General features: G+C 36.0%; 1 protein-coding gene across 1 annotated transcript in view; it reads left to right on the top strand.

Annotated features, from left to right (window-relative positions):
- MIGA1 (mitoguardin 1) overlaps positions 1–23,834 on the top strand; it is a gene marked incomplete at its 3' end in the record, with an annotated part of 36,916 nt that overhangs the window by 7,855 nt on the left and 5,227 nt on the right. Inside the window, exons 7-8 of the mRNA XM_080622608.1 lie at positions 14,156–14,256; positions 23,669–23,787. Of these exons, the coding sequence (XP_080478734.1) occupies positions 14,156–14,256; positions 23,669–23,787 (220 nt within the window). The remainder of the gene's footprint in view (positions 1–14,155; positions 14,257–23,668; positions 23,788–23,834) is intronic.

Genomic DNA, 23,834 nt, shown 5'->3' on the forward strand with positions numbered 1-23,834 from the left:
ATCACCACAGAGGTAGAGATGCAGTCGTGGGTTTATGTAGCTTTAAAATGCTGTGTCCAGTTCTGTTTGTATTCCAGAAGATACGGAAATACTAGACAGCTCAAAACAAGCCATAAAAATGATCCATGTTTTGGAAAAACTTAAACATGGTTTGATTGAGTATGGCTAACTCTTTACTGAAGAAAATACTGAGAGGTGACTTACTTGTTTTGAATAGTTACTTACACATGGAAAAGGTATGTGGTGCTGGGAGATTTGTAGACCTTGTCAAAGTTATAACTAGATCCAGTTTCTGGTTGTTCTAGTGGCACAAGTTGAGTGCTGAAGTAAGTTGCCTCTGAGCTGTGTTGAGGGTATTTCAGTGTTTTAACCAGGTTTGCTGTTGGGCTTTTTTTTAATGTTTTTTTTTATTCCTCTTTGAGAAGAAGAGATGGACTTGAGGGTAAATTGTTATTGGGTCTTTCTTACATATCAGTGTTTCCCCTTAGTACTGCTATTTTTTTTTCTTCTGTGGGCCTTGGCGAGAACAAGAAAAAGCCTTTGTTGTCCTTAATAGGTTCATAAGTCTTGCAGCTTGTCATTAGAGTGTTTATAATGTTTTGCAATATTTTTTCTGATCGACATGACAGAACTAGTTTGCAGATTTTTCTTCCATTTTCTCCATCTGAAGCACTTGTGGTTAGCCACAGCTGGAGACACGGCTCTGACAGTTGGGCAAATGCTAAAGTGTTATCAAAAGGTTTGCTACATAAATGTTTGACTGGCACTTCTTATTCAGAAATCGGACAGGAAAGAAACAAAGGTAAAAATTTTCATCAGTTTCTAGTTTTCAGCTTTATATGTAAAGTCTGTCAAACTCCTGAGGCTCTTCAAAACACTCTCTCCTCTGCTTGTCTACTAGTCACGGATGTTGCTCCTTCCCAACACCATTAAGTGTTATTCTTCCCTGGTCACCATTTCTCTCTACCTAATCAGATTAAGATCTTAGTGCTGCCATTGATCAATCATACCACAAACTAGCTTTCACTTTATGATCCCATTTACTAGTTGAAGTTTGTTGCCATGATAAACAATTTGCCAAACAGCTTTGTGAAACAGCCTTTGGGAGGGGACTATGGTAACATGCTACATGGGAGAGTCAGGAATGAGTTACCTTACGTGTTGTGGTCTAATTAGCTTTTGTTTTATTCTTCTGTAAATTAGTACCTCCAAATGCTTTTTTATTTCCTAGTTATATGTAAATTAAATATTTTCTTTTCTAGATATTTCTAAATATTCAAATTTTAGCAATGCAGAAGATACTGGGATTAATAAATACCTTTTTTCCCTGTGGGTATAATTCTATTAATAGTAATAATAATGATTATTTGCAATTGTTTTTATTATTTCAACTCTGTAACCTATTGTGGTGTTATAAACAATGAATACAGCCCTGAAAAAGACCATTAAATAGAAGAAATAATGGAGCACAGTTGTGTTCATTGTTGTTGCATTCTCCACTGGACTTTCAGAATTATATAAACCAACAAGTTAAAATAGGATTTCTATAGCAGAAGTATTTCTGGACATGAAATTAAAATAAGTATGTAGGGCTGCTGGGGTTTTTATGTTGATTTAGGGCTGTGAAACAACATGGGAAACCTAGAAACAGGCTTTCCTGAGGCAGGCATCAGCTGTTAGGATCAGGAAGGAGGCAATTGGTAGAAAACTGTGAAACAAAAAATATTCATCTTATTATTTCTGAGGGGGTAGAAGGTTAAAAGCTTCCAATACTTTCTGTAGTCTGTCCTTGAAAAAAGTTCTTTTTTTTCTTTTTTTTAATTCTTTTTAGATCTTTTCTAGCAGACCGAAATGTTAGTCGAGCTAACTTGTGAGGAATGCAGAGTTAGAACAGAAACAATAGATTTACTTACAAGCAGAATTGCAGGTCAGAGGGGAAAATTCTCAAATTGTAGGGCTCCTTTTCAGTACTGAATTCCTAATACATCATATTATTATATTATTTTCTACTGTAAAAAAGGAATGCTGGCACTCTAATGGTGATTTGTGTACACTGGCCCTTACACTTTTTGATAATAATAGTAAAACATATGCATTGACTACATTTTTATTTAGAAATATTTACTTTTTATTTTATCATAATTATACAATTTAAAACAAATTAATTGTTTGAGCTACTGCAGTAAAAGATCTCTGACAAAGGTCTGCGTTGTTGGATGCTTTTGTTGGAAGGTTTGTCTGTTTCTTTTTTTAATTTTCTTCTCACACTCAGAGATATGCCTGGCATTTTGGAGGGAATATGCGCAGCCTTTCACCTAGTGACAGAACTCTTTGGAGAACGTATTTGCATATTAGAAATTTCTCGAGCTGCTTCTAAAAGGAAGAAAAATCTTTGCATAATCCATGAAACTATTGAAAGCCCATTTTTATATACTTTATTACACAGACTTCTAGAATGTTTTACTGTCCATGGGTGAATGTAAGGGGCCTTTCCTTCCTGCCTCTGAAATGTAATATACTCAAACTAAAATTTTTCCATTAACATTTTATTTGGTTATGCACAAGAAATGTTTCTGCTTCTGATTTCCAGGCTCCAATGAGGAGATGAGCAATTTGTAATAATTCACATAGGTGTGCTCTAGTAGTACATACTATAAAATAATTTCAAAGTCGCGTAACTTTTTATGATAGCTTGAAACATTTTGCTTGCTTTGTGATCTTTGAGGATAAATGTGCATTAAATGATTTCTTCATTTCTTAGAGAAGGACAAAACATTTTTCTAGTGGCTGAAACAGAATTGAAATCAAAACAAAAGGAAACAATAACTTTTAAGTGTGGAAATATATTCATCCCAAGAAATGCTCTCATAAAGGAAAGAAAACAAGATTACTAAGCCTGAGGGAAAGTCCAGAAAAGTTACTCCAATTCTATTTTTAAAAAATCAATATGTATTTTGAGCATGATTTAGCTATTACAGTTTGTGGAAGTTCAGTAACTGCAGAAGCTTACTGCGTTTTACTGTGAGGTGTCTTGCAACTTATTGCTGCAATCCCTTATTTCTGGCTTACAATAGATACTCAAAGGGTAGATGTTTGAATTGGATAGTATGTCTTCTATAAATAATACGTAAGACCTTGCTTTAAAGGCATATTTGTCCAATATTAGTAACACTTCCTTTCTAAATTGCCTTCAGCAAAATTCTTTACTGAAAAGGATCTACGCAATGTTGGATAGTAGAGTAAGACTGGTAGGTAAAAGATCAATTTAAAACTATAAATAAAAATATATCTGCAAATGTTGTGTCTGTGAAAAGATTATAATGCTTGGCTTTCTCAGTGATAATCTTTAATTTTGGCAATACAATACTAAACCCACAAAATAGCTTTGCATGAACCTGCAGTTAAGTTACTTATAGTGAAAAAGATTAGTATTTGATAATCTGTATTTTTATGTTGGTATTTGATAAACTGGAGTGTATGTTTTTGTCTGTCTTAAATGCTGACGCTTAGGTGCCATTTCATTGCATAGTGAAGCAGATTAGTTCAAATATTTTCAGCAGGGTTCAAGATAATCTATTTTACTGTGCACAGAACCAGCACTGGAGAACTCAAGGTTGCTTATTGTGTGTTAGCTATTGATGAAAATTTACAAAAGCACTTCTAATAAGATCAGAAAGAGAGTATGTTTCTGATTTTTGAGCACCCTTGTTTGTATTTGCCCAAGAGCTTTGCTCTTAGATCCCACTGTGCAGGCTATTTTTACACCTTTTTGCTTTTCCTTAAATGGCATCCCTGAAAACTATCTTCTTTCTGTCCACACCAAAACTCCTGTTTAAGCCCTTGTCTCTCTCACTTCTTGACTCATGCCATGTTCTCGTGTCTTGCCTTGTCAATTTAGAACTTGCTTCTTTCGCATGGACTTAACTGTTGTGTATAAAAATCACCTTTGCTTATTTTACTGACCAAATTATTCCTTTTCCTTAAGCTGTCTCTCTCACTCAGGAGCTTCTCTTCATAAGAAATAGTAGCTCGTTTCAGCTCTGAAGTAGCTTGCATGCTGTAATTCATAATTCATTGTGGCTCAGTTCATTTGAGCCACAATCTACCTACTTGGTTTAATTTCCCATACTGTGCAGTTAGCTGTTCTTGTACTTCCCTGCTTAATCTTCCCAACACAAAGTCCCTCTATTTCTCAACTGTTTCTGCTCATTCCTTACAACATGTGAGCAGTCATCTCTCTCCATGTCTCTTGGTGTGAGCTTCCTTGTTCCACATACTTGGGCAAACTTTTCATTACTTCATCCCTCTTTTTCCTTTCTTCTCTGCCCATCAATTTTAAATCCCTGAAAAAAAGGAGGAAATATTAATGAAGTTGATCCAGTTCCTTACATGAGTGAGGAACATTTGTACAGCAGTTTATGCAGTTAGTGCCCCACAATACTACTCAAGTAGGACTAGCTAATGCAGGCTGTTTTATCTGTGTGCTTATCACTTAGCCCACAACAGTCAACACACAGGATTAACACTATTTTAAAACATACAGTTTCAGCATTCCTTTTGCGTTTATTTTGTTGGCCATTCCAATGGTTAGTTTTAGTCAGTAGCTTCTCCTTTTTTAAAAAATCTGCTAGAAAAAGACCACATATTTCCACATATTTACCTTCTTCTAGTGTAAAGGAAAGGGATCATTTTCCACACATCTCAGGGCTTGATCTAATAACCTCTTGCCTTCATTTTGAACACTTTTGAAAAGTGATATATGGAATAAATGGAAACATCCTCCCTTTTGCATGTTCTTATAATGGAACATGGAATGGTTAGGGTTAGAAAGGACCTTAAGATGATTTGGTTCCAACCTGGTATATTCTTAACAAGTTACAGTTTACAGGTTTTTTTTTCTTACTAAAAAGGATGTATATATACTTAATTTCTATGTGTTTATATATATGGTATTATACACTCACCTTCAATGTGTTTACATACATTGTGAGTATAAATGTTCCAGAGGCAGGAAAAGTTCATACCAGGCAGATGGCAAGTAGAGAGGGCACAGTAAGTGTTTATTTTCCTGGCTGAGTATCATAGCGTGAGGTTATATAAACTGGTGATCAAGAACATGTTTTGGCCCATGGAACTAATTCCTGTTTTAGAGCTTCTACTAAAACAATTTATTCTTGCATTAAGGTCTATTTGTGAGAGGCTTGTCTGAAACATTCTTGGGCAAGATGAAGGCAGGAGAGCCAAAATAGGGTGGGAGAGATATAGACAGTAATAGTTCTGAGTTTGAGACTTCAAAGGTAATCAGCTGTCTTAGCTTGGTAGTTTAACCTTGAAAATGGAGAAATTGAGCTTTTCCAATTGCTTTTGAGCACAGTATCTCAATAGAATATTGACAGAATTGTATAAAATCAGCAAATATAGGTCTATATACTCAGCAGTTCCTTTATCAATTCAGTAATTCAGTTAGGAGTAAAATAGATAAACTTTCTGCAATTTATTTTCACAGGCTTAACATGAAAACATTGTCTGTGTGCATGCATGCAAAAGCTAACTCTTCTTAACTGATGTGTCTGCTATGTTTAAATCTTGCTGCCATTTAAGTCAAAGGCTCTGGCTCATCAGCCTGGCATAAATGGTCATAGTGTGTCCACATAACACTGTCCAGCGATTCCTGTTTACTGGGCTTGTTATTTAGCACTAGCCATACCCCATCCCTACAGCAATACACATTTATTCACCAGGCATATAGTTAATGGTTTAATTGTTTACCCTATAGCTAGGAGGCTCAAGTAGCTTGCGTAAGCATTTTATTCCTAAAGGCCTTTTTGTATCATAATTTTCTTAAACTCTAGTTTCACCTTGTAATGTTTCAAAGTTGAACCCGTATGTGGAAGTAAATCAGTTTTTGTGCAAAGTAACAGCAAAGGGTTCTGTGAAAAATAACAACAGAGAAGTAAAATTCATTATTTTTGTGTCATTTTTCTCTCATGCATATGTTTATGCAGTTAATTAATAAACCTGCTACAAAAAAATTACCTGGGTTTAAGATGTGCTTTATTTCACTTTTGATTGCTCAAGCTAAACTTCTTAATAAATTACTGTCAACTCTCTTAATTCTTTGTGGGATACCTGGTCTGTGCACTGTGTCCCACCTTACCCAATAATCCTGCTTATAGCAAAGTGCTGTAGTGTAGCTGATTCAAGAGCACATTGATCACACCAGGCTTTATTCTGTCTACTGCTATTTAAAGCTGCCCTTGTTCTACATGCAGACATGCTGCAAGTATTTAAAGGTAAACATATACATATTTCCAGAGAGCCTAAATTATGTGCATTCTTTATTATCCAAGCTTTGCTTTCTTTTACTGTAATTTATCACAGATAACTAATATATTGACTAGAAAGCAGCTTTAACTACATTAATTTGAGTAGCTGCTAATCAGTGTCAATTCAGGATCAGGTTGCACTAATCGTTGTTTCCATTATAATTTGAGTATTAATACATGTAATTCAAGTATTAATAAATACTAATGTATTTAGCAACCTTGTAGTGTTGTTAATTTGGGGTTTTTTAATGTAAGTTTGGTAACTGGTATTATTTAGTAGACTAAAGATCCAGAGGAAGAACTCTTTGTTCAGTACAACTTCGTGAGGATTCTTATCTCATTCTTTCCTGCTCTGGGGGGCAAGTGGAATGCAAGCAGGCCCCAGTCAGTAGGGCACTTAAGATATTCTTTAAGTCTTATTGTTTAAAGTTAAGCATGTGTCTTGCTAATTTAGGTTCTTAAGCTGTATGCTGTGTGCAGCTGGGTTTGCAGAAGCCAGTCACATTCGTAAGAGTTTCATTGGAGTCTGCAGAATTCCATAGAACAGTTCTGCCCTGAAATTCAAGTGAAGACTATTATTATGCTGTCCCTGCAGAGTCTGCCTATGTCAGATATGCTAGAGGCTCTATTCTGAATACAGAATGCAAATGTTAGTCTAAATCAAATATATGTATTTGCATCTTTTGATCTTTATTTTATTTATTGAGGATCACCAGTTATATAGTTGTTCTGTCTATCTGTTAATTCCAGGGATAGAAAGGTATTGATCTTTTCTGATACTATCTTCAGATATGTAAGTGGAATTGCCAACTGGTAAGCAGTGTATGTTGGGTTTTTTTAAAGGAAGAAAAATGAATATGCCCGTTCCTTTTGTCAGTCTGTCTCACATGCTTTAAAATGTCAACATCCCTGAAGGATAATAACACTGGCTGAAGAAAAACATTTCTAGCAATCTCGTATTTAAAATCTTACTTTGAAGAGAACATGTTGGATGGTCCCATACCCTTGTGCTATATCTAGCAAAATGGTCTATATGCTGGCATACTGAACTGTTTACTCATTCCTCCTTTTTTTAATATTTCAGGAACAGAGCAACAGTTGCTGGCTCTTCTTGTCCTTTTTCATTACTGTATGTGTCTGCTCTTCTGGGAATACGTGCATAGTGGGAAAACTAAGAAGGTAGCAGTGAACTGCCTTGGAAAGAAGCAAGGAATACTGCTAGTAATGCACTTGCGTATACATCTTGCTTTAAGTACCTACTGATTTCAGTAGATGTACACAGGTGTAGTAGAACTGAGGCCAAAGAGATAAATTCACTTACTTTTGAGACTCTCTCAGGTCTGGTGAGAAGACTTCTCTAACCTGTTTATGGAGGCCTCTGGCTTAGGAAAGGTATTAAAGGAGCTAATTCTAGATTTATAAGCTTCAAAGTTAGCCTTGTGCTTCCTTCTCCTGTAAATATGACATTGCATTTTGAATCTGCTCTGCATCACAATGAGTTAACATACTGTCACACTGAATGTGGTTGAACAGACTATTCCATTGTCACTAGAAAGTGTCTGAGCAAAAATAGCGGTAGGTTGCACTTGTTTTTAGGATGTGAAGAACTAAGAAAAGGCGGTGACGTTCAAATCTGATGACTAAGGTATCTGGCAGCCTTCATAGTGCCATGATATAAATCCCCAGTGGACAGTCTAAGTTTTAAAATAAGCAGCACTGGAATTCAAACTAGACTTCGCTGTGAACAGAATAGATGTGATGCTTTCTGAACTGAAGCAGAATGGAGTACCCCTGTGAAGAGGAAATGGTGACAGCTTTGTGTTGCACATTCAGAGACAGCTTTCACAGGTCACATTCTCTATAATAAACTGTATTTCTAGCCTTTTGCCAATTTCTTTGCTTTAAAAAAATGAAACTATCAGAAAATATTCCAATTCAGTTATCAGATTTATGGAAGAGTTGTTTAACAGATTTAAATCTTGAAGGGATCATTTGGTTTATCACCATTCCAGAATATGAAAGCTGTATAATATTTCCTAGTAATCTTGAGTTATTTAATGTACCTGCGTCTATGGATTATAGGAATTATGCTTAAATTCTTTTACTTGATTTTTACTTGGGGATACTAAAATGATTACTGAGACACAAACAGTTTGTGCTGTCTTTACCTTTGCTGGATGAGAGCATTCAGTTTTCTTGATTTTATTGTTTTAGAATAAAAAAGCAATAGCCACATTGTTGTGTTTTATACATCATGAAACGTGGTGCTCAGCAGATAATATAGCTTTATGGACAGAGTCAGTATCTTGGAGGTCTGAAAATAGCTAAATTATTATAAACATTCCAGAAATCGCTGTTATTTCTTTCCAAAGTGTGTGGAAATTCTCTTGAAGATTATAAGGTTATTTTAGGCAAGCTGCATGTTTTTCCAGATGACAAGTTTTGCAAATCAGTACATCTCAGTTTTCAGGTGGATTTTATTGTTTATGTATGTAAACTTAACAGATTGTACTATTCAGTTTTTGTATGTGTTCTCTACTTATTTATATTTCATCATGAAGAATTTATTGCTCTTATCTCTACACATGCTTTTAAGTAGGCTTTTAATCAGCTGGACTCCTTTTGAATTAAGAATAACATCAAAGTAATAAATATAGAACACAGTGTGAATGAAGAACATCTTATGTTTTGCATAATGATAATTAGGTGAGGATCCAGTGTCTTGGAAAATGGGCCTTTTTATCACCTGTGTTAGAGTATTGTAGTGGAAGGCTTTTAGTGGACTTATAGTGGATTATTAGTGGATTTTTTTTTAGTGGATTATAGCTATGCTTGGAAGCAGCTATGAAAGCTTAGTTGAGTCAGCTTTTACTGAGGAGGTGAGATTTGGCCTTCTATTTGCACAAAACCAGAAGATTATTCTCTGCATGAAAACTACTGCAGTATTTGCTAAGGATGTAATTTGAAGGCTCAGCGGTTAGCTCAGTCAAAGTTTACTGTGAAGAAGGTCTGTGAGTACTAGGAGGAAGGTAAAATTGCAAATGATAAGTACTTGTTGCTGTCCTATATGCAGTTTCCCCCAGTTATTCTTTTCCATTAGACCGCAGCTTTGGTTGCTGTGTTCCTAGTCAAATACTGCTGAGCAGAAACTGTGTGCTCACAAGAGGGACCTGCTGGAGGAGTGAGCACATATTGACAGCCAGGCTGGATGATTGTACAGCACTGGAGTATCTGCTTGTGGGTTTGGTGGGGGAGTGTTGTTTTGGTTTTTTAAAGGAATCTATCACTTCAGTTTTCATCAGAGTGGTCCTAACAAAGAACCATGCACCATGTTTAACTCGTGATACATGCTGATGTACTGGTAGAGTGCAAGATTTATAGATATTTCTAGATATATTTAAAAGATATGAAATAAATAAATTTTTATGCTGAAGGCAATAATAGCTTTGTTTATACAAAGTGAGGTGAGATGCCTCCAGCTATAGGCACTTTCTTGAACACAGATATTTGTGTTACTGGAGAATGTAAACACATAATTTAACAACAGCTGTTAAACCCAGAATGGTCTGTGTGGACCCCCCACTCCATTCTTGGCTTGCCTTTTTTAACCTGTAGCTGTACAACCTAGTCATCAGAAAGTACTGTCTGAGGTTGGGATTGTTTTATTTTTATAAATACAATGTACAGTAAATTCACTGGTTTCTAGATGCGTCCTGTAAGACTTCATGGAATACATTAGTAGCCATTTGGTAAGACTGATGATTTTTTTTTAATGAATATTCAGTCAACACTCTTGAGTTATGACTGTTTATAAATATAAATAAAGCTGCTTTTGGATGCTTCAGCAACAGTGATGACAAACTACTGTGCTGCTTGTGACTAGCTGGAAGACTGTGACACATTCTCTGGAAACTGAATTATGTAGTAATTCATACTTCTGCGCTCTCTGAACTTGCTTATTGTAATTCCTTTGTCTAGGCATGAAGCCGTACATCTAAGGGGCCTGATTAGCACATAACACAGTTTCTGGCTGCATGGTAGCCTGGCAGAGTACTGGGACCCTGCTGCTCTTGGGGTACCCTGACTTTTCATAAGTGCATTCCTTTGCAAGGTTTTCTCCTCTTTGGAGTCAGTCCAAGTCTCTCCTTTCTCATCTTCCTTTCCTGCTTCTGATACATTACTGCCATGATGTTCCACTGAAGTGGGTGGACTGGAAAGAATAGGAAACCATGGCTTTAAGGGTGGCACTCAGAACTAAATTCCTTAACTCCCAGGGAGTTCTTTGCCAGTGGGTAAGTGCTTTCCTTTTTTAACTGCTGCACATAAGTGCCAAACTCACTTGTGAACTCGTGCCATGTTTCATTCAGGCACGGAGGGAAGCTGATCTATAAACAGTTTTCAGAATTTTAGAACGTAATGTGAAAGTAAATGCTTCCCAATTGAATGCTAAAAAGTTAATTGTGTGCAGTTCTATCTCTAAGGTCAGATGTTGCTCTGAGAGTTTAGAGGGTTAGTTTTGTGGTCTGTTTTACCACACAAAACTACCAGGGCAAAGACAAATAAATATTCTAGATTAGTACTCTGTGAATAAATGTGGAAGTAGCTTCATTTTGGTTTGATTTTATTTTGCTTAGTTTGAAATAGATAGTTACTTGCAAAATCTTATAAAGCTAGGATTAATTTCACAAGCTTTAGCAATAGTTTTCTATTTTTTAGCAACAGTATTCTTCCATTTTTTTCCAATACCCTTCATCTAACTTTAGAACCACATATGAATTTTAAGCACCACCACAGAGAGTCCTAATGGCAATTACTGTTGTCAGTGTCACATTTGAAACTCTACTTCATCCTCTTTACAAATATAAATGAACCCAAAATAACTCCCTGGTTTCTCAAATAAATAAAGTTTATTTGAAGCTCACATACTCGCTAGTATTCCGTTCCTGAAGATATTAGACAACATAAGAACTAGGGATGACTGTAAGAGCAGTTGTAGCCTCTGGTGGGTGGGTTCTTCTCACAGCTGTTCATTCCAGGAGTCTCATTGTGCTGCTCTCTCCTTTTTGCTTCTGATGTTCTTTTGGCTAAGAATGTTCTTGGGGTACTGACATGGTATGTACTCCAGCTGTAACTTCATTTTCAATCCTAACATTTCCATAATAGTGTGCTCTCTGCATAGTGTGGGTATTGATAAGCACCTGCTTGGCTAAGGGTATTTTAGGGTGATAGGATGGTGGTGGCCAGGAAGTCAAAAATAGCTGACAAGACTGTTGTGCTTTCTTTGGGGAGGCTGTGCATTGTGTGCACATATCACTTGCCAAAGGTATTATTTCACTCAGCATTACCAATCTTTTTTTTAATCATGCTTTTTGTCATAACATGCAAATTTTGAGCCTTTTTTTTTGTAGTAGTAGTAGTAAGAATTTTCGTTGAGTGAAAACACACATTTCATATCCAACTAACATGTTAAAAACATACTATCTAGGTGACAATTTCAGGCCCATATTAGAAAACTTGGAATAATTACTTTTTCAGCAAATATAGATGTATTCAAAATCTTATTATCTTGAGAGCTTCATGTAATCCGTAGCAGGCTGAATGCAAACTCTACAGAAGAACCCCTGATTCTCTAGTTTTCTGGGCTGGAAACTCTGTGGTTCCTTCATTTGCAGCAATTATTGGTTTACATATATGAAGAATAAATTTTAGTTTAATAGCATTATACCCACATCTATGTAATGAATTGCATAGCCAATAGAACAGAATAGTTAGGGTTGGAAAGGACCTTAAGATCATCTAGTTCCATACACCCCTGCCATGAGCAGGGTCACCTCCCACTAAGTAGGTAGTCTATGTCCCTCCTGTGCTGAGGGCTCCAGAGCTGGACGCAGTACACGAGGTACACACACAGAGGATGCAGAACACTCATGAAAGCAGAGCAGAGGGGGAGCATCACCTCCCTTGAACTCCTGGCCATGCTTCTTTGGATGTGGCCCATAAAGAAAAAAAAAGCAGTATGGTCGGTCCATGCTTTACTGCCATAAGGGTTTGTAATTTGCATTGCTACTTGTGGCTGTAACTGTTTACTTCTCATTAAGTGTTACATGTGCCTACAGACTGGGAGGATCAGGACAGTAATTTCTTTGGATTGCATTTGAACCAGGTGCTAGAGGGCTTTTGTTTTAATTATGAATTTATTATGGAAAACAACTTAGCCAAAAGGAGAGGTTCACTGGAAAAATCTCCAACCAGGCTATACATCCCTGTACTACCCTGTTTTTAGCAGTATTATTGCAGTTTCAGTAACTGCTTCTGTGAAAAACTGCTGTTAGAAAAGCATTTAATGTAAAATTTGAAGTGGATTAATGCAAATTATGAGCCAGGAGTAAGAAGGAAACATCATACTACTCATGTGCTCTTACCAAACCTCAAGCAAATGCTTTACAAACCACAGTTCAGGTTTCTGTTCCAGCTTTTCAGATTCCAGTGTGTGATTGTTTCTCAACCAACTTGGATGCTGCTATACTTTTCCTCTTGGTTTCAAGAGGTCAAAAGAAAGAACAAACTAAGAATGATCTGAAAAAATTAGAGACTTTCATGTGAATACTGGTGAAGTTGTGATTACAAGTAGAAATGTGCCTAACTCAATCTAGTGAGGTTTTTGTGTAAACTTTTAGTAGTTTTTTCCCTCAGTGAATTGTCTCAAAGACATGTTTATTGTTATGTGCAATTTTTGAGCTGTCATTCCAGGTCAACAAGTAATAAAACCATAACAACCACCGAAATAATAGTTATGTGTATTTGTAGCATTTCAATTGATGAGTAAACCATTCCAGTATATTGGCATTTGGCCACTTTGCTACGTAATAGTATTTCTTATGAAGTATTGCCATAGCAACAGATCTGGATGACATTGAGTAGCTGGTTGCTGCTGACTGTTGGAAATAAAGCAGACTTTTAGCAACACATGTGTAATGTCTGAAGGTAAAGTAACCCAAAATAAATGGCTGTGCTCTACCAAGAATGTAGTATGGGGCACATCAAGCCAAATTCTGACTTACTGACTTACGAGTTGAATCCTTCTGTGAAAGTGTTTCTGTATGGTAAAAACAAAGTCATGTATGCTAGTAATACGTGCAACAATTGAAATCTGAGAATAAAATAAAACTGAGAGAAACTGTATTGCAGATGATTTTAAGCAAAAAATATCAGTTACTTTAAAGGCTTTAAGACTTCTAGTACTATAGGAAATGCTTCTGGATGGGTAATTTCAATGGAAAAACTTTTTGAGCAAAGAGGATACAGCAAAGATTAAAAACTTCACTTGCTCTCCTGAACAACCAGGAAGTGAGAAAAGGCATGAGAAGCAGAAAATGAAATTAATTCAAATGAAGTTGAAACCTTTTTTTAATTAACGGACTTTTGTTTAGAACTGTATTTCTTGGTTACTAAGACATTGAGTATTTGTTATGTAACACAGCCAGCTTAAAAATTTAACAGAGGGTTTAAATCAATATAGCAAAGTAATATCTTCAGATACAGGGATTGTCACGAGTCTAGCAAAGAAAAGGCAAAACCCCTGGGGAAATATTTTTTCTATCTCTGTTCATTACAGATGATGTTTGTAAGTCCACTTCAAAGAGAGAAAAATGCAGTCACTTCATGTATCATAGCAGGTCATAGCAGAATTTACTCTCACAGTAGCACAATATTGTGCCTTCCAAATGAAGTACTACATTAAAGTATAGAAGAAACACACTTTCATGATTGAAATTTAATTTTCTGATAGTCTAATAGTCAGTTTGTCTTTTTCTTTTTTTATTCTAAAGATAAAAATACAGACATTACTGTAAAGGATAGTATGGATGATTTCGGCCTTCGAGATACATTAAGCATTGCATCAACAGACTCCTTTGTTTCTACAGCTGAGGTAAGACTCTTAAAGATTGTTTCTTTAAAGTTTTGTTGATCTGTTTGAACAGTGAATAGAAGAATCTTTTTATTTTTCTTTTTTTTTTTTCCTAATTATTATAAGCAGAATATATTTCTCTTATGGGGAAAACCAGAAATTTTCCTTGCTTAGCTGTAATCAGCTTCCTAGCAGTTTGAGTTATGGAGTTGGGCTTGATTTGCCTTTTTATTTTTTCCCCCTTTTCTTTTTTTGCACTGTGCACTGGCAGGATGTTTCCCCAACTCCTTCTGAAAAGAAGCTGCTTTTGAAAAATAGATTTTCACAAATGAAGAAGCACAATCGGTTGAGGCTATAGTAGTTCTTTTCACCATGAATTGCATTTTTCTATTCTCATCTTTTTCCTGCTGCTTTACCCTAATATAAGGATGTGTGAAGAAGGCTTTGTCTTTTTTGGAGTTTGTTTTTTCCCAAGAGGAAATAATTAGAAATTGACAGCTACCTATTTTAGTAAGCGCCATGCACAATATAATATACTAAATCGAACTTTCCCTAATCTTCTTAGATAAGACCACAAAGGATGCATAAAGAAATAATCTTGGATTACAGGGCATTGTCTATTAGCTGGTATCTGCTGCAGCTTCCTTGAAGTATTTGAAATAATTTTATATACAGCAACAAGCTTATTAGAATGAGGAATATCTCCCTTTATAGTCTCTCAGGAGCTGGAGTGATCTTGAATAGCACTCTTCTCCAAATTGCAGGACAGACAATTGGTCTCAATAGATACATTTTGTGTTAGATATTGCTTTCATATATGCATTACAACTAAGCTACTAAACTTAGTTGTAAGAAGAGATTTGCATACATGTTCTTTGCAATTACCATTTTGACTGTCTGTTATATGGTTTGCTTTTCCAAAACACAATTACCTTGATTTAGTAATTCACATTAACTTGTGATTATCTTGGTTTAGTAATTCACATTAAGTTGTGATAGTATGCCTAGCATTCATTTCTAACAAAGACTGTGTCTATAGAGACTGGTTACTCTTGCCTGCCATTTGGACAAGACCACAGTTCAAGCTTGCTTCAACTCTTACCAGCTCTTGAGAGGAGCTGTAAACAATTACTGTTTGTACACTTGGTATCTTTTGTGTTTTCTTTTCCCCATGAACTTTCCTAGTGTTTTTGCAAGTACATGAAGATGAGAACAATCCATTATGCTCATTTGTGGGTTTTGGCTTAAAAAAAGACAAAATAAAAAACAAAGCCCAAAGTGTATTACCTTAGTATAATCACCATCCTGTCCCAAACCTGAATTGTCTCAGTGTTTGATAAAGAAACGTTTGAGTCAAAATTGGCAACAGAATTGTATTTACATATCCTGAAAAATATTCTGCACATTTTGATATCTCAAAGCCACTTCTGTCAACTCTTTCTTCCAGAACAAAGTTGTGAGGGTTTTCCCTTCCTTTTCCAGCTGTCATAGCCTTTGCCAATAGAGCAAGCTCTCTGATCTCCTTTCTCAGATTTTATTGAAGAATCTATGAAAATTCTCAGCTGATAGGAATCCTGAACATTAAGAATGCTAAAAACAACTTGAAGTTTAGTGTTCAAACCAGAACACCAGCAAAATTTTGGATTAAATATGAATCACTAGGCTTAAACTACAGGGCCAGTTAGTTCTCGGGTAGTAGCTACTGAGGCATCATTGTGTGGAACAGGTAAAATGAAACTGTCAATTGGTCTTCTCGTATGAATATAGTGTTACATTGATGTAAAGTTTTTTCCATCCTCTGGGAGGGAAAATGCTTTGAATTAGTACTGCAAATAACTATGGTAATGAGAGAGTAATAACCACTTCCCAGTGTCTTTCAGCTATTAGTAAAGAACAGTAATCTCTTTAATGTAACTGGATTAGAATTGACATACTAGATTTTTCTATTCTAAACTTGATGACAGGTACCTTCTTGCATATCTACTTCTTTCATTTTTATTCTTTCATTTGCAAAAAAATGGAATGTTTCAGGCTAAGAGGTCTGAGGCTTTTTCAGCTGTGGATTTGTCTCAGCTCATGGACCAATAGGCAGTTGTTCTTTTATCCTATGCTCCCTGATTGCAGTTACAATTTTAGTAATCTCCTGAAGTCTTGTGTGCCGATGGAAATGTTTAGCAAAGTTTTTAAATCTGAAATTCATACATGTGTGTGTGCTGCAGTGTGATTTTGCCCTACTGGAATCATTAGTGATTTCACCTTCTGGGAAATTACAAAGTAGCAGCGTTTTCTGTGGTCACATTGTCTTCCTTCTACCTTGCATCCTGTACCCAGCAGCAGGGCTAAGACTCCGGTTTTTGAGACTGGAAGCCATCTTCGTGTTTCAGTGCTGACACACAGTCAAGTCAACTTTAGTTCACTGCCCTCAGGAAAGGTAACAGCAAAGATACAGGGAAACCCTAAAACAAGACAAGGATATTTTGATGGAAATTAATAGGAATACCGCTTAGGAGGCAAAAAGAATGTTGTGCTGTGTTATGTTAGGACAAAACATAGGAAGATGGCTTTCAAGAAGAGAACTGTGCAAAACTGGGACAGTTGGCAGAGTTTAACTCATGTGCCCTTTTGATGAGCTCTACAGGATAGCAACAGGGTATTCCAAAACTTCATCTTAGCTATGGCTGATAATCAAGGGGATTCTGAGGATCATTCGCTTGATGGCTTCTTATACAGAATTGTGCCAATCTGGACACCTACTATACACAGGTGTCTGCTGAATCCTTATAAAGATGAGTCAGGCATACAGTTGCCATCCCCAAGCCCAGGCAGATTTCTGTTCCTAAATACATGGAGGCTGTTGGAAGCACCACAGAAGGGATGGTAAGCACAATCATTTGTCCTAATTAAGTTACTGATACCATATACTGTGAAAAATAATGGTATTTTCTTCCCAATTTTAGGCCATCTGCCATCAACTTGTGTTTATGAGGGTTAGTATTCTTTTCATATTCTTGCTGTCTCATCCACTGTGTGATCAAAATAGCCACCACCTTTGGCAAGCATACAGCAGTGAGTGTGCCAGATAAAGGTCTCCACCCTCTCTTTCCTGGCTTCTTTTCCATCGTCTTATTTTCATATCTTGACTAGAACTGAATCAGTAGTTCTATTATCAAGTAAACTTGGCTTTCTCTATCAAAGTGTTAACTCAGTCCAAAGCAAAGGAGATTTTTTGATTTGTGAATAAAGCCTTAGCTTTTCTGGTTTTTACAAGTAATTCCTTTACTAAGGTTGTCTTTTTCTGGGTTCAAATCTATTAAAACAGTGCAGGAACAAGCAGGCTTTGATAACAGGAAAAGAACTCCAGTTTCCATACGCCTGTGATTATTTGGATATGGCACTAAAACCTTCAAAGTGTCTTATTTTAGAATTTTAGATTCAGAAAGTACTCAAAAATAACCCTGTTAATGAAAAGTAGGGTTACCCTTTTCCTGGCTTCCAGGTAGATGTTTTATTCCTTTCTTGAAATAGGGAATACAAGAGGGAGTAATGCAGGCAAGTAATAGCAAGGTGTGTTCCTACAGCATTTTTAAGTGAGATTTTTGTGGTTTGGGTTTTTTTTTTTTTTGTATTTCACCACAGAAATCAGAGATAAGCCTTGCTGTGTTCTAACTGCCCTCAGAAGTGTGACCATAATCAGTGATCGGATCTTCCCAGGACTTGCTGTTCTCATCCTGGTCACTTCCTCCATGTTCATGTCACCTGCCCAATTTGACATGAATTATTGTCTTACCTCAGAAACAAATGAAGTACAGCAGTTCTGTAGTCTTAGCATGCCCTGGGATTGTAAGCAGCTCCTTATTCTAACAACTTTAATGAGGTATTGAGGTGCCTCATATTTATAGTCTTAAAACCTGTGAAAAGAGGAAAGAATTAATCCCAAATTCTTTCATTCTGCTAACAGTAATACCATTTCTTTCAAGAAGCTGTACCTGAAGTGCTCCTAACCACTGCCCACTACTTGGGGCAAACTCAAAAGATTTTAGGGTGTCCACTGAAGCTTGATATCCAGTAATAAAGCTTGTCCATATCATCATCAGAAACTATCCACCTCCCAATAATGTCAGTGGTGTTACAGGCAACAGAAAAGTTCTGTCCACTTTGAGAAATGTCTCCCATTCCTATGCCCTGTTTAACAAATTCCTCAAACTTGATGCTTCGTTTCTGTTGGTTTTTGGGGTGTTTTTTCTGTTATTTGCCTTGTGCATGCTTATAGATGTTGCTGCAGTTGAAAAGATCCCATTATGGAGAAAAGTTTTCCAAGTGGCAATGAAGAGTGGTCAATGGGAACCAGGTTCCTTTGATTCCACCAAGGACAGCTGTGATGGCTATAAATAGAACAACTTAGATCAACAAGTTATTAAGTGATGCTCTAAAAGCTTTAAAATTAACAATAAAATTTAAAAATCTGGGGTTAGTCCTGAAATCTTAGCTGCGAATGATATTTACATAGTATATTGAATGTTTTCATTTCTAGGACATGTAGGAGTTTCATCTAATAACCACTGTGTTCCTATATGCTGACTGCTCATACTGTACAGGTTTTATTTCTTAGAAAATATATGTAACATTTGTAACAAATCCCGTTTATCAGTGCTGAACTAATTGTTGTACCATAATACCTCCATGTAGGTAATATGTAGGCAAGTGCCAGACACAGCACATAGCCCAGAGTTATTCCATGTGGCAAAGAGTAGTACCACCACTGATGCACACAACATAGTGAATTCACTTTCTTCATTATGCTTAAAATTAATAAAGTTGCAGTAATAATTCAGATAAAATAATGTTCTGGATGTGTGTTTTCCTCAAAAAACAGATATCAGGTGTCTTGTAATATATATCAAGTAATTATAGGAGTTCATGAAAATGTTAACTTCCTTTATTGTTTCAGTTTATCGAAGTACTGTCTCAAATGTTTTAGTTGGCAATCACCATCGCGTGTTTTAACTCCTAGAACACGTTTCACACTCATTCTGCAGCTAATCATGTTTAAAAAAATATATGTATTTTAAAGGATATAAATGCCCAGAGAAAAGTGATCATCAGGCTTTTTAATATAGGATAAGCGTAGTTTCTCAGAATGCAAGGAATGCTGACTGTGCCAGTAAATCGACCTTTTTATTAGTGGGAGCAAGCAAGAATTCCAAAAGGTCTAGCAATGTTTATTTTTGTTACATTCAAGTGGGTGGTTATTTTGGTAGCCAACAAGATCTTGATGCACAGCTGAGAATTTTTTCTATTTATTAAGAAGCAACTTGTGGGTGACAAATGAGAGTGCTGAGTCTGTTCATTAGACCGAAGCCGCCAGGGAATCCCAAGCTTAAAAACTATAGCAAGTTCAAGAGGTTTGATGCTTTACAACAGTGGATGCAGCATCTCTTAACTAGCAGATGCAGCTGTAAAGCTGAGCTGCCCAGAGAAAACTGATTAGCATCTGAACAAACCCAGTCCATGCGTAATCCTTGAAGGCTGTTTTGCATCACTGTGTAGAGGCACAAGTTATCACTACAGGCTTTGAAGTTTTGAAGATGTACATAGTATTTCAACATAATGAAGTTAGGTATCCGCTGCAGGTCATCATAAATGTCCTGTGCAGTGGTCACCAACTACTATTTCTTTCTTGAGCCTAGAATGGATAGAAGTAAACCATTACAAGATTAGATTGCCAATACGGATAATTCATTTTTTCAGCTTTTCTTTGACTGCATTTTCATTTTCTTCTTCATGTATGACACTGAGGATATAGCAGACATTTCGAGGCTGGCACATCAGGTCTGTTATCACAAGCCTTTGTTACTTGCAGCTGCCAGCGCTTTTTGTAGCTGTGCATGGAGCACTTTTTCATCCTTAGTGGTGTGTTAAGAATTTCAAAATGGCAGTGGCTGTGCACAATATTCGCTAGAGAGTGGCAAGAAGGGACTCAAGGAGCTCTCAGGAGTCCAGCTTACCTGTGGTGACAAGATATGGGATGCTGGGGCTTTCTGCTAACTTCTGATAAACTCTGAACCACTGTTCAGGAAAGTTATGTGGTGCATAGGGGAACACAGTGCAGCAAAAAGAATGTACTTTTAATATATGCTGTGAAGGCATGCCAATTGATATAAGGTGATTACAGGAAACCACCTCTTTCAAAATGAACCTTTCTCTCCACATTTTTTCTCAAAGGTAACAAGTCCTTGGAGACTTTTACAACAGAGTTAATTTTCCTTTTGATGTCAGCTCTTATCTAGCAAATGTTGTATGCTCTGCATGTTGTTAAACACTGTATATAATTTGTCCATTCTTCAAATAGCTCAACTGTGCTATGTTAGTAATGTGGATGTGTGTTCTGAGCGTTTTCAACTAATTTTGTTTTGAACCAGGATGCTTATGTAGCAAGCTTTCACCTTATTTCGTCTCAAAGAGAATAGCCATTACTGAATGTTTGCAAAGCCATTTAAAATATAACACTGTATGTTACATATACATATACTGTTTGTATCTACGTATAAAATATTGACATATAATATATTTTTAAATACTAGAAAGCATCAAAAGAAAATCCATGATGACTCCAGGAGCATTACAATGCAGCTTCAGAGCTTGTCTGGAAATCACCTTTTGTAGTTAAACTTAGAGGTCATTTTAGTTTCTGGTTTTTGGTCTGTTTTGTTGGGTTTTTTCCTTTCCTCTTTTTGCATGCCAAAAGAAGTCAGTGATAGAGGAATTTGCACCCCCTTTCCAAATGCTGTTGGTTGGAACTAACTTCACTATGTAATCAAAACCATCTCCTCAGTGGAAGAATAGTTATACCCTTCTCTGTTTAGTACCCAGTTGATTTAACCGCTTTCTTCATTTGAGCTCAGGAATATGCATTTCAACAGTTACACAGCTACTTTATTTCATTTGCTAGCATGAGAGGAAGTTTAAGAAAAAGAAAGGCTAGATATAATCAAAGGCTTCACTCAACTCTCGGATATCAGATTCGATGCTAATCTGTAACCACAAAGGCTACAATCAGGCATCTTCATGTGCTAAAAATGTTATCATCTTCAGCTTGCTGGCAGCAGATGAACATTACCTGCATCTGACTGTAGAAATCACGAGTCCCAGTTTGGTCACAGTCAGTTTGCCTAAATGTCTGAAGAAGGTGGTTTGCCAAAAATTCTCTACAGGAAACAAATATAATCCCTTTTACCACAGAAATTATAACCTCCAAGAGAGGGACAGCTGTTCACAAAGTGCTTGTGTGTGCACAACTTATTTCTTCTCATGCTTTGCAAAAGAAATAAAGTAAATAGAATGTTTTATGGCTTCTCTAATAGCTGGATCAGGTAAGAAATAAATTAATATCCTTATTTGTATTCTGGTTTGGTCTTTATTTTGGAAATTTGGATGTATCGTTCCACAGTTTCCACTTTTTTAACCATAATATAGAAAACCAAATTCTGGAGTGAAGATATTCCACTTTTTCTTGTTTATACCTGTTCTAACTATTATACCATATATACATGTGTGTATATATATGTGTGTGTTATGTGTGTGTGTCTGTTCGTATAATGACTTCTTATATCTGAAAGAAATCAATACATTCCTGTTTCTTCCAGTTGATTTAAGTATTAATTCCTATATATTTCAATTAAAACCTGGGTAGCTTCTTTTGTTTAAATTTGTTTAAATAAATAAAGAACATCAATTTTCAGGTTGGCTTTTGTGAATTAGCAAATCCAAAACACAGTTTGGTGCTATAATTAATATTGTTAAATTGGGATAGAAATTTTGGTCTTCATAGTTGGAAATCTTTTTTTAGGAATTCAGCTTATTCTGTGATGTTCCTCTGAGCAAAACAACTGATAAACAAATACATGCTTTTAAAATGGAAATACTTGCAAGCTAGATGAACTCTAAAAGTGTACCTTACTCATTTAAGTATGATATTTTGCTGACCTTAAAACTTTTATTCCTACACTCGTTCCCTAGCTGTTGTCTCATCACTAGAGTCTCAATTTGAGAACTCTGGAGAAATCTATATAGGAATACAGATGTTATTTTTTCTTATCCAAGCAAGTAAATTTAAAATGGATCCTGACAATTTTATGAAATGAATTGTCTGTATTTGCTTATGTAAAAAGATACTGGTACAAGTGATTCAAAACATCTGTGCTGAAATCTCTGTAACATGTTCATGTGCTTAAATGTTTACATGGATATAAGCAGGTACTGACACTTGTTTATATTCTTCCCTTTAGCAAGCTAGCCTGCTTGGCCAAACTGCTGTTGCTGTAGTAGCCTCAATTAAAGTCTGTAGAAAAGACACACTGGAAGCACACTCATTAATATCTTTATGAAGTCTCATGCCAGCACTTGCCTGTATGTCCTCAGTGACAGGAGAAACTTTTCAGCATGTATTTATCTCAAAATTTCAATGGAAATTTAACATCAACTTATATTTTAATCTTTCTTTTTTTAATCAGTCTAAGATATAGGATACCTGGTTTTATACAGATCAATTACTGTGAGAATTTTATCTTTTAAGATCTTTCTAGGCTCTGTTATGATAGCCTAGAAACACAGGTTTGTTCCCCCCATGCAGGATATTTAAAACTAAAAAAGGGGGTATGTTAAAGTTAGAATTCATTTTCTGGTCATTACCTAAACTGAAAGATGTGTGAGAGATTTTTTGTTTTGGATCCTTAATAAGATGATGTCATGTTCGTGGTGGAAATTGTAGCTAGCCATTGTTTTGTGGATTAAATGTGATATCCTGTAAAAAGGAGTTCTCTATATTATTTACATGCTTTGATTTCATAACCTGATTTTGTTTTTTCTCCCTCTAAAAATGTCTATGAGTTCACATTATTCTATCTCGTAACCACAGAATTAAAACTGCTGAAAATGAACATATTTTTGAGAGCCTGTAGCAGGATGCTGAGTGCTCATGCTTCATACAGTATGCTTCGGTAACTAGCAGACATATCTACTAGTGAGACAAAAACAGTAGTGGAAGGATGTTACTATTTCCAGCTTCCTAGAGGTTTGCATGGTTGTTCTGTACTTTGTGTCTTGACTTTTGGGGGTTTTTAGCAGCTTTGAGACCCGTTAGATTTAACTAGGCAAATTAGAAATGCAACTAGGCAAATTAAAAACAGAACTAAGCTGCCTCCATTTAATTAATTAAATTTTTGAAACTTAAAACCTGAAACTGTAGCTTTCAGATTTTAAGTTATGTAATAATCGTGGTGTTTCTCTTCACTGGTTGAGTGTTCCCCTTTTGTTTTAAGCAGATGCAGAAAAGGATATATCTTTCAGTAGAATGTCAGGAAAACTTCTTTGATTTACCTTTACAAAAACTGTGTAAGCAAGCTCTTTAATGAACTTCAAAAATACTTTGTTTCAGCTTACAGAGCACAGAGAGATTCGTAATACATATGGTCTTGATTCCCTTTGCCATTGCCCATTGTATGAAGAAGCTATGCACTTAGCAGAAGAAGGCAAAATTTATTCACGAGTATTAAGGTACTGATTTATGTCTACTTAATTATTTCTAAGAAAAGCAAGAATTA

This window comes from Psittacula echo, assembly GCF_963264785.1.
Source record: "Psittacula echo genome assembly, chromosome: 7".
NCBI lineage: Eukaryota > Metazoa > Chordata > Aves > Psittaciformes > Psittacidae > Psittacula > Psittacula echo.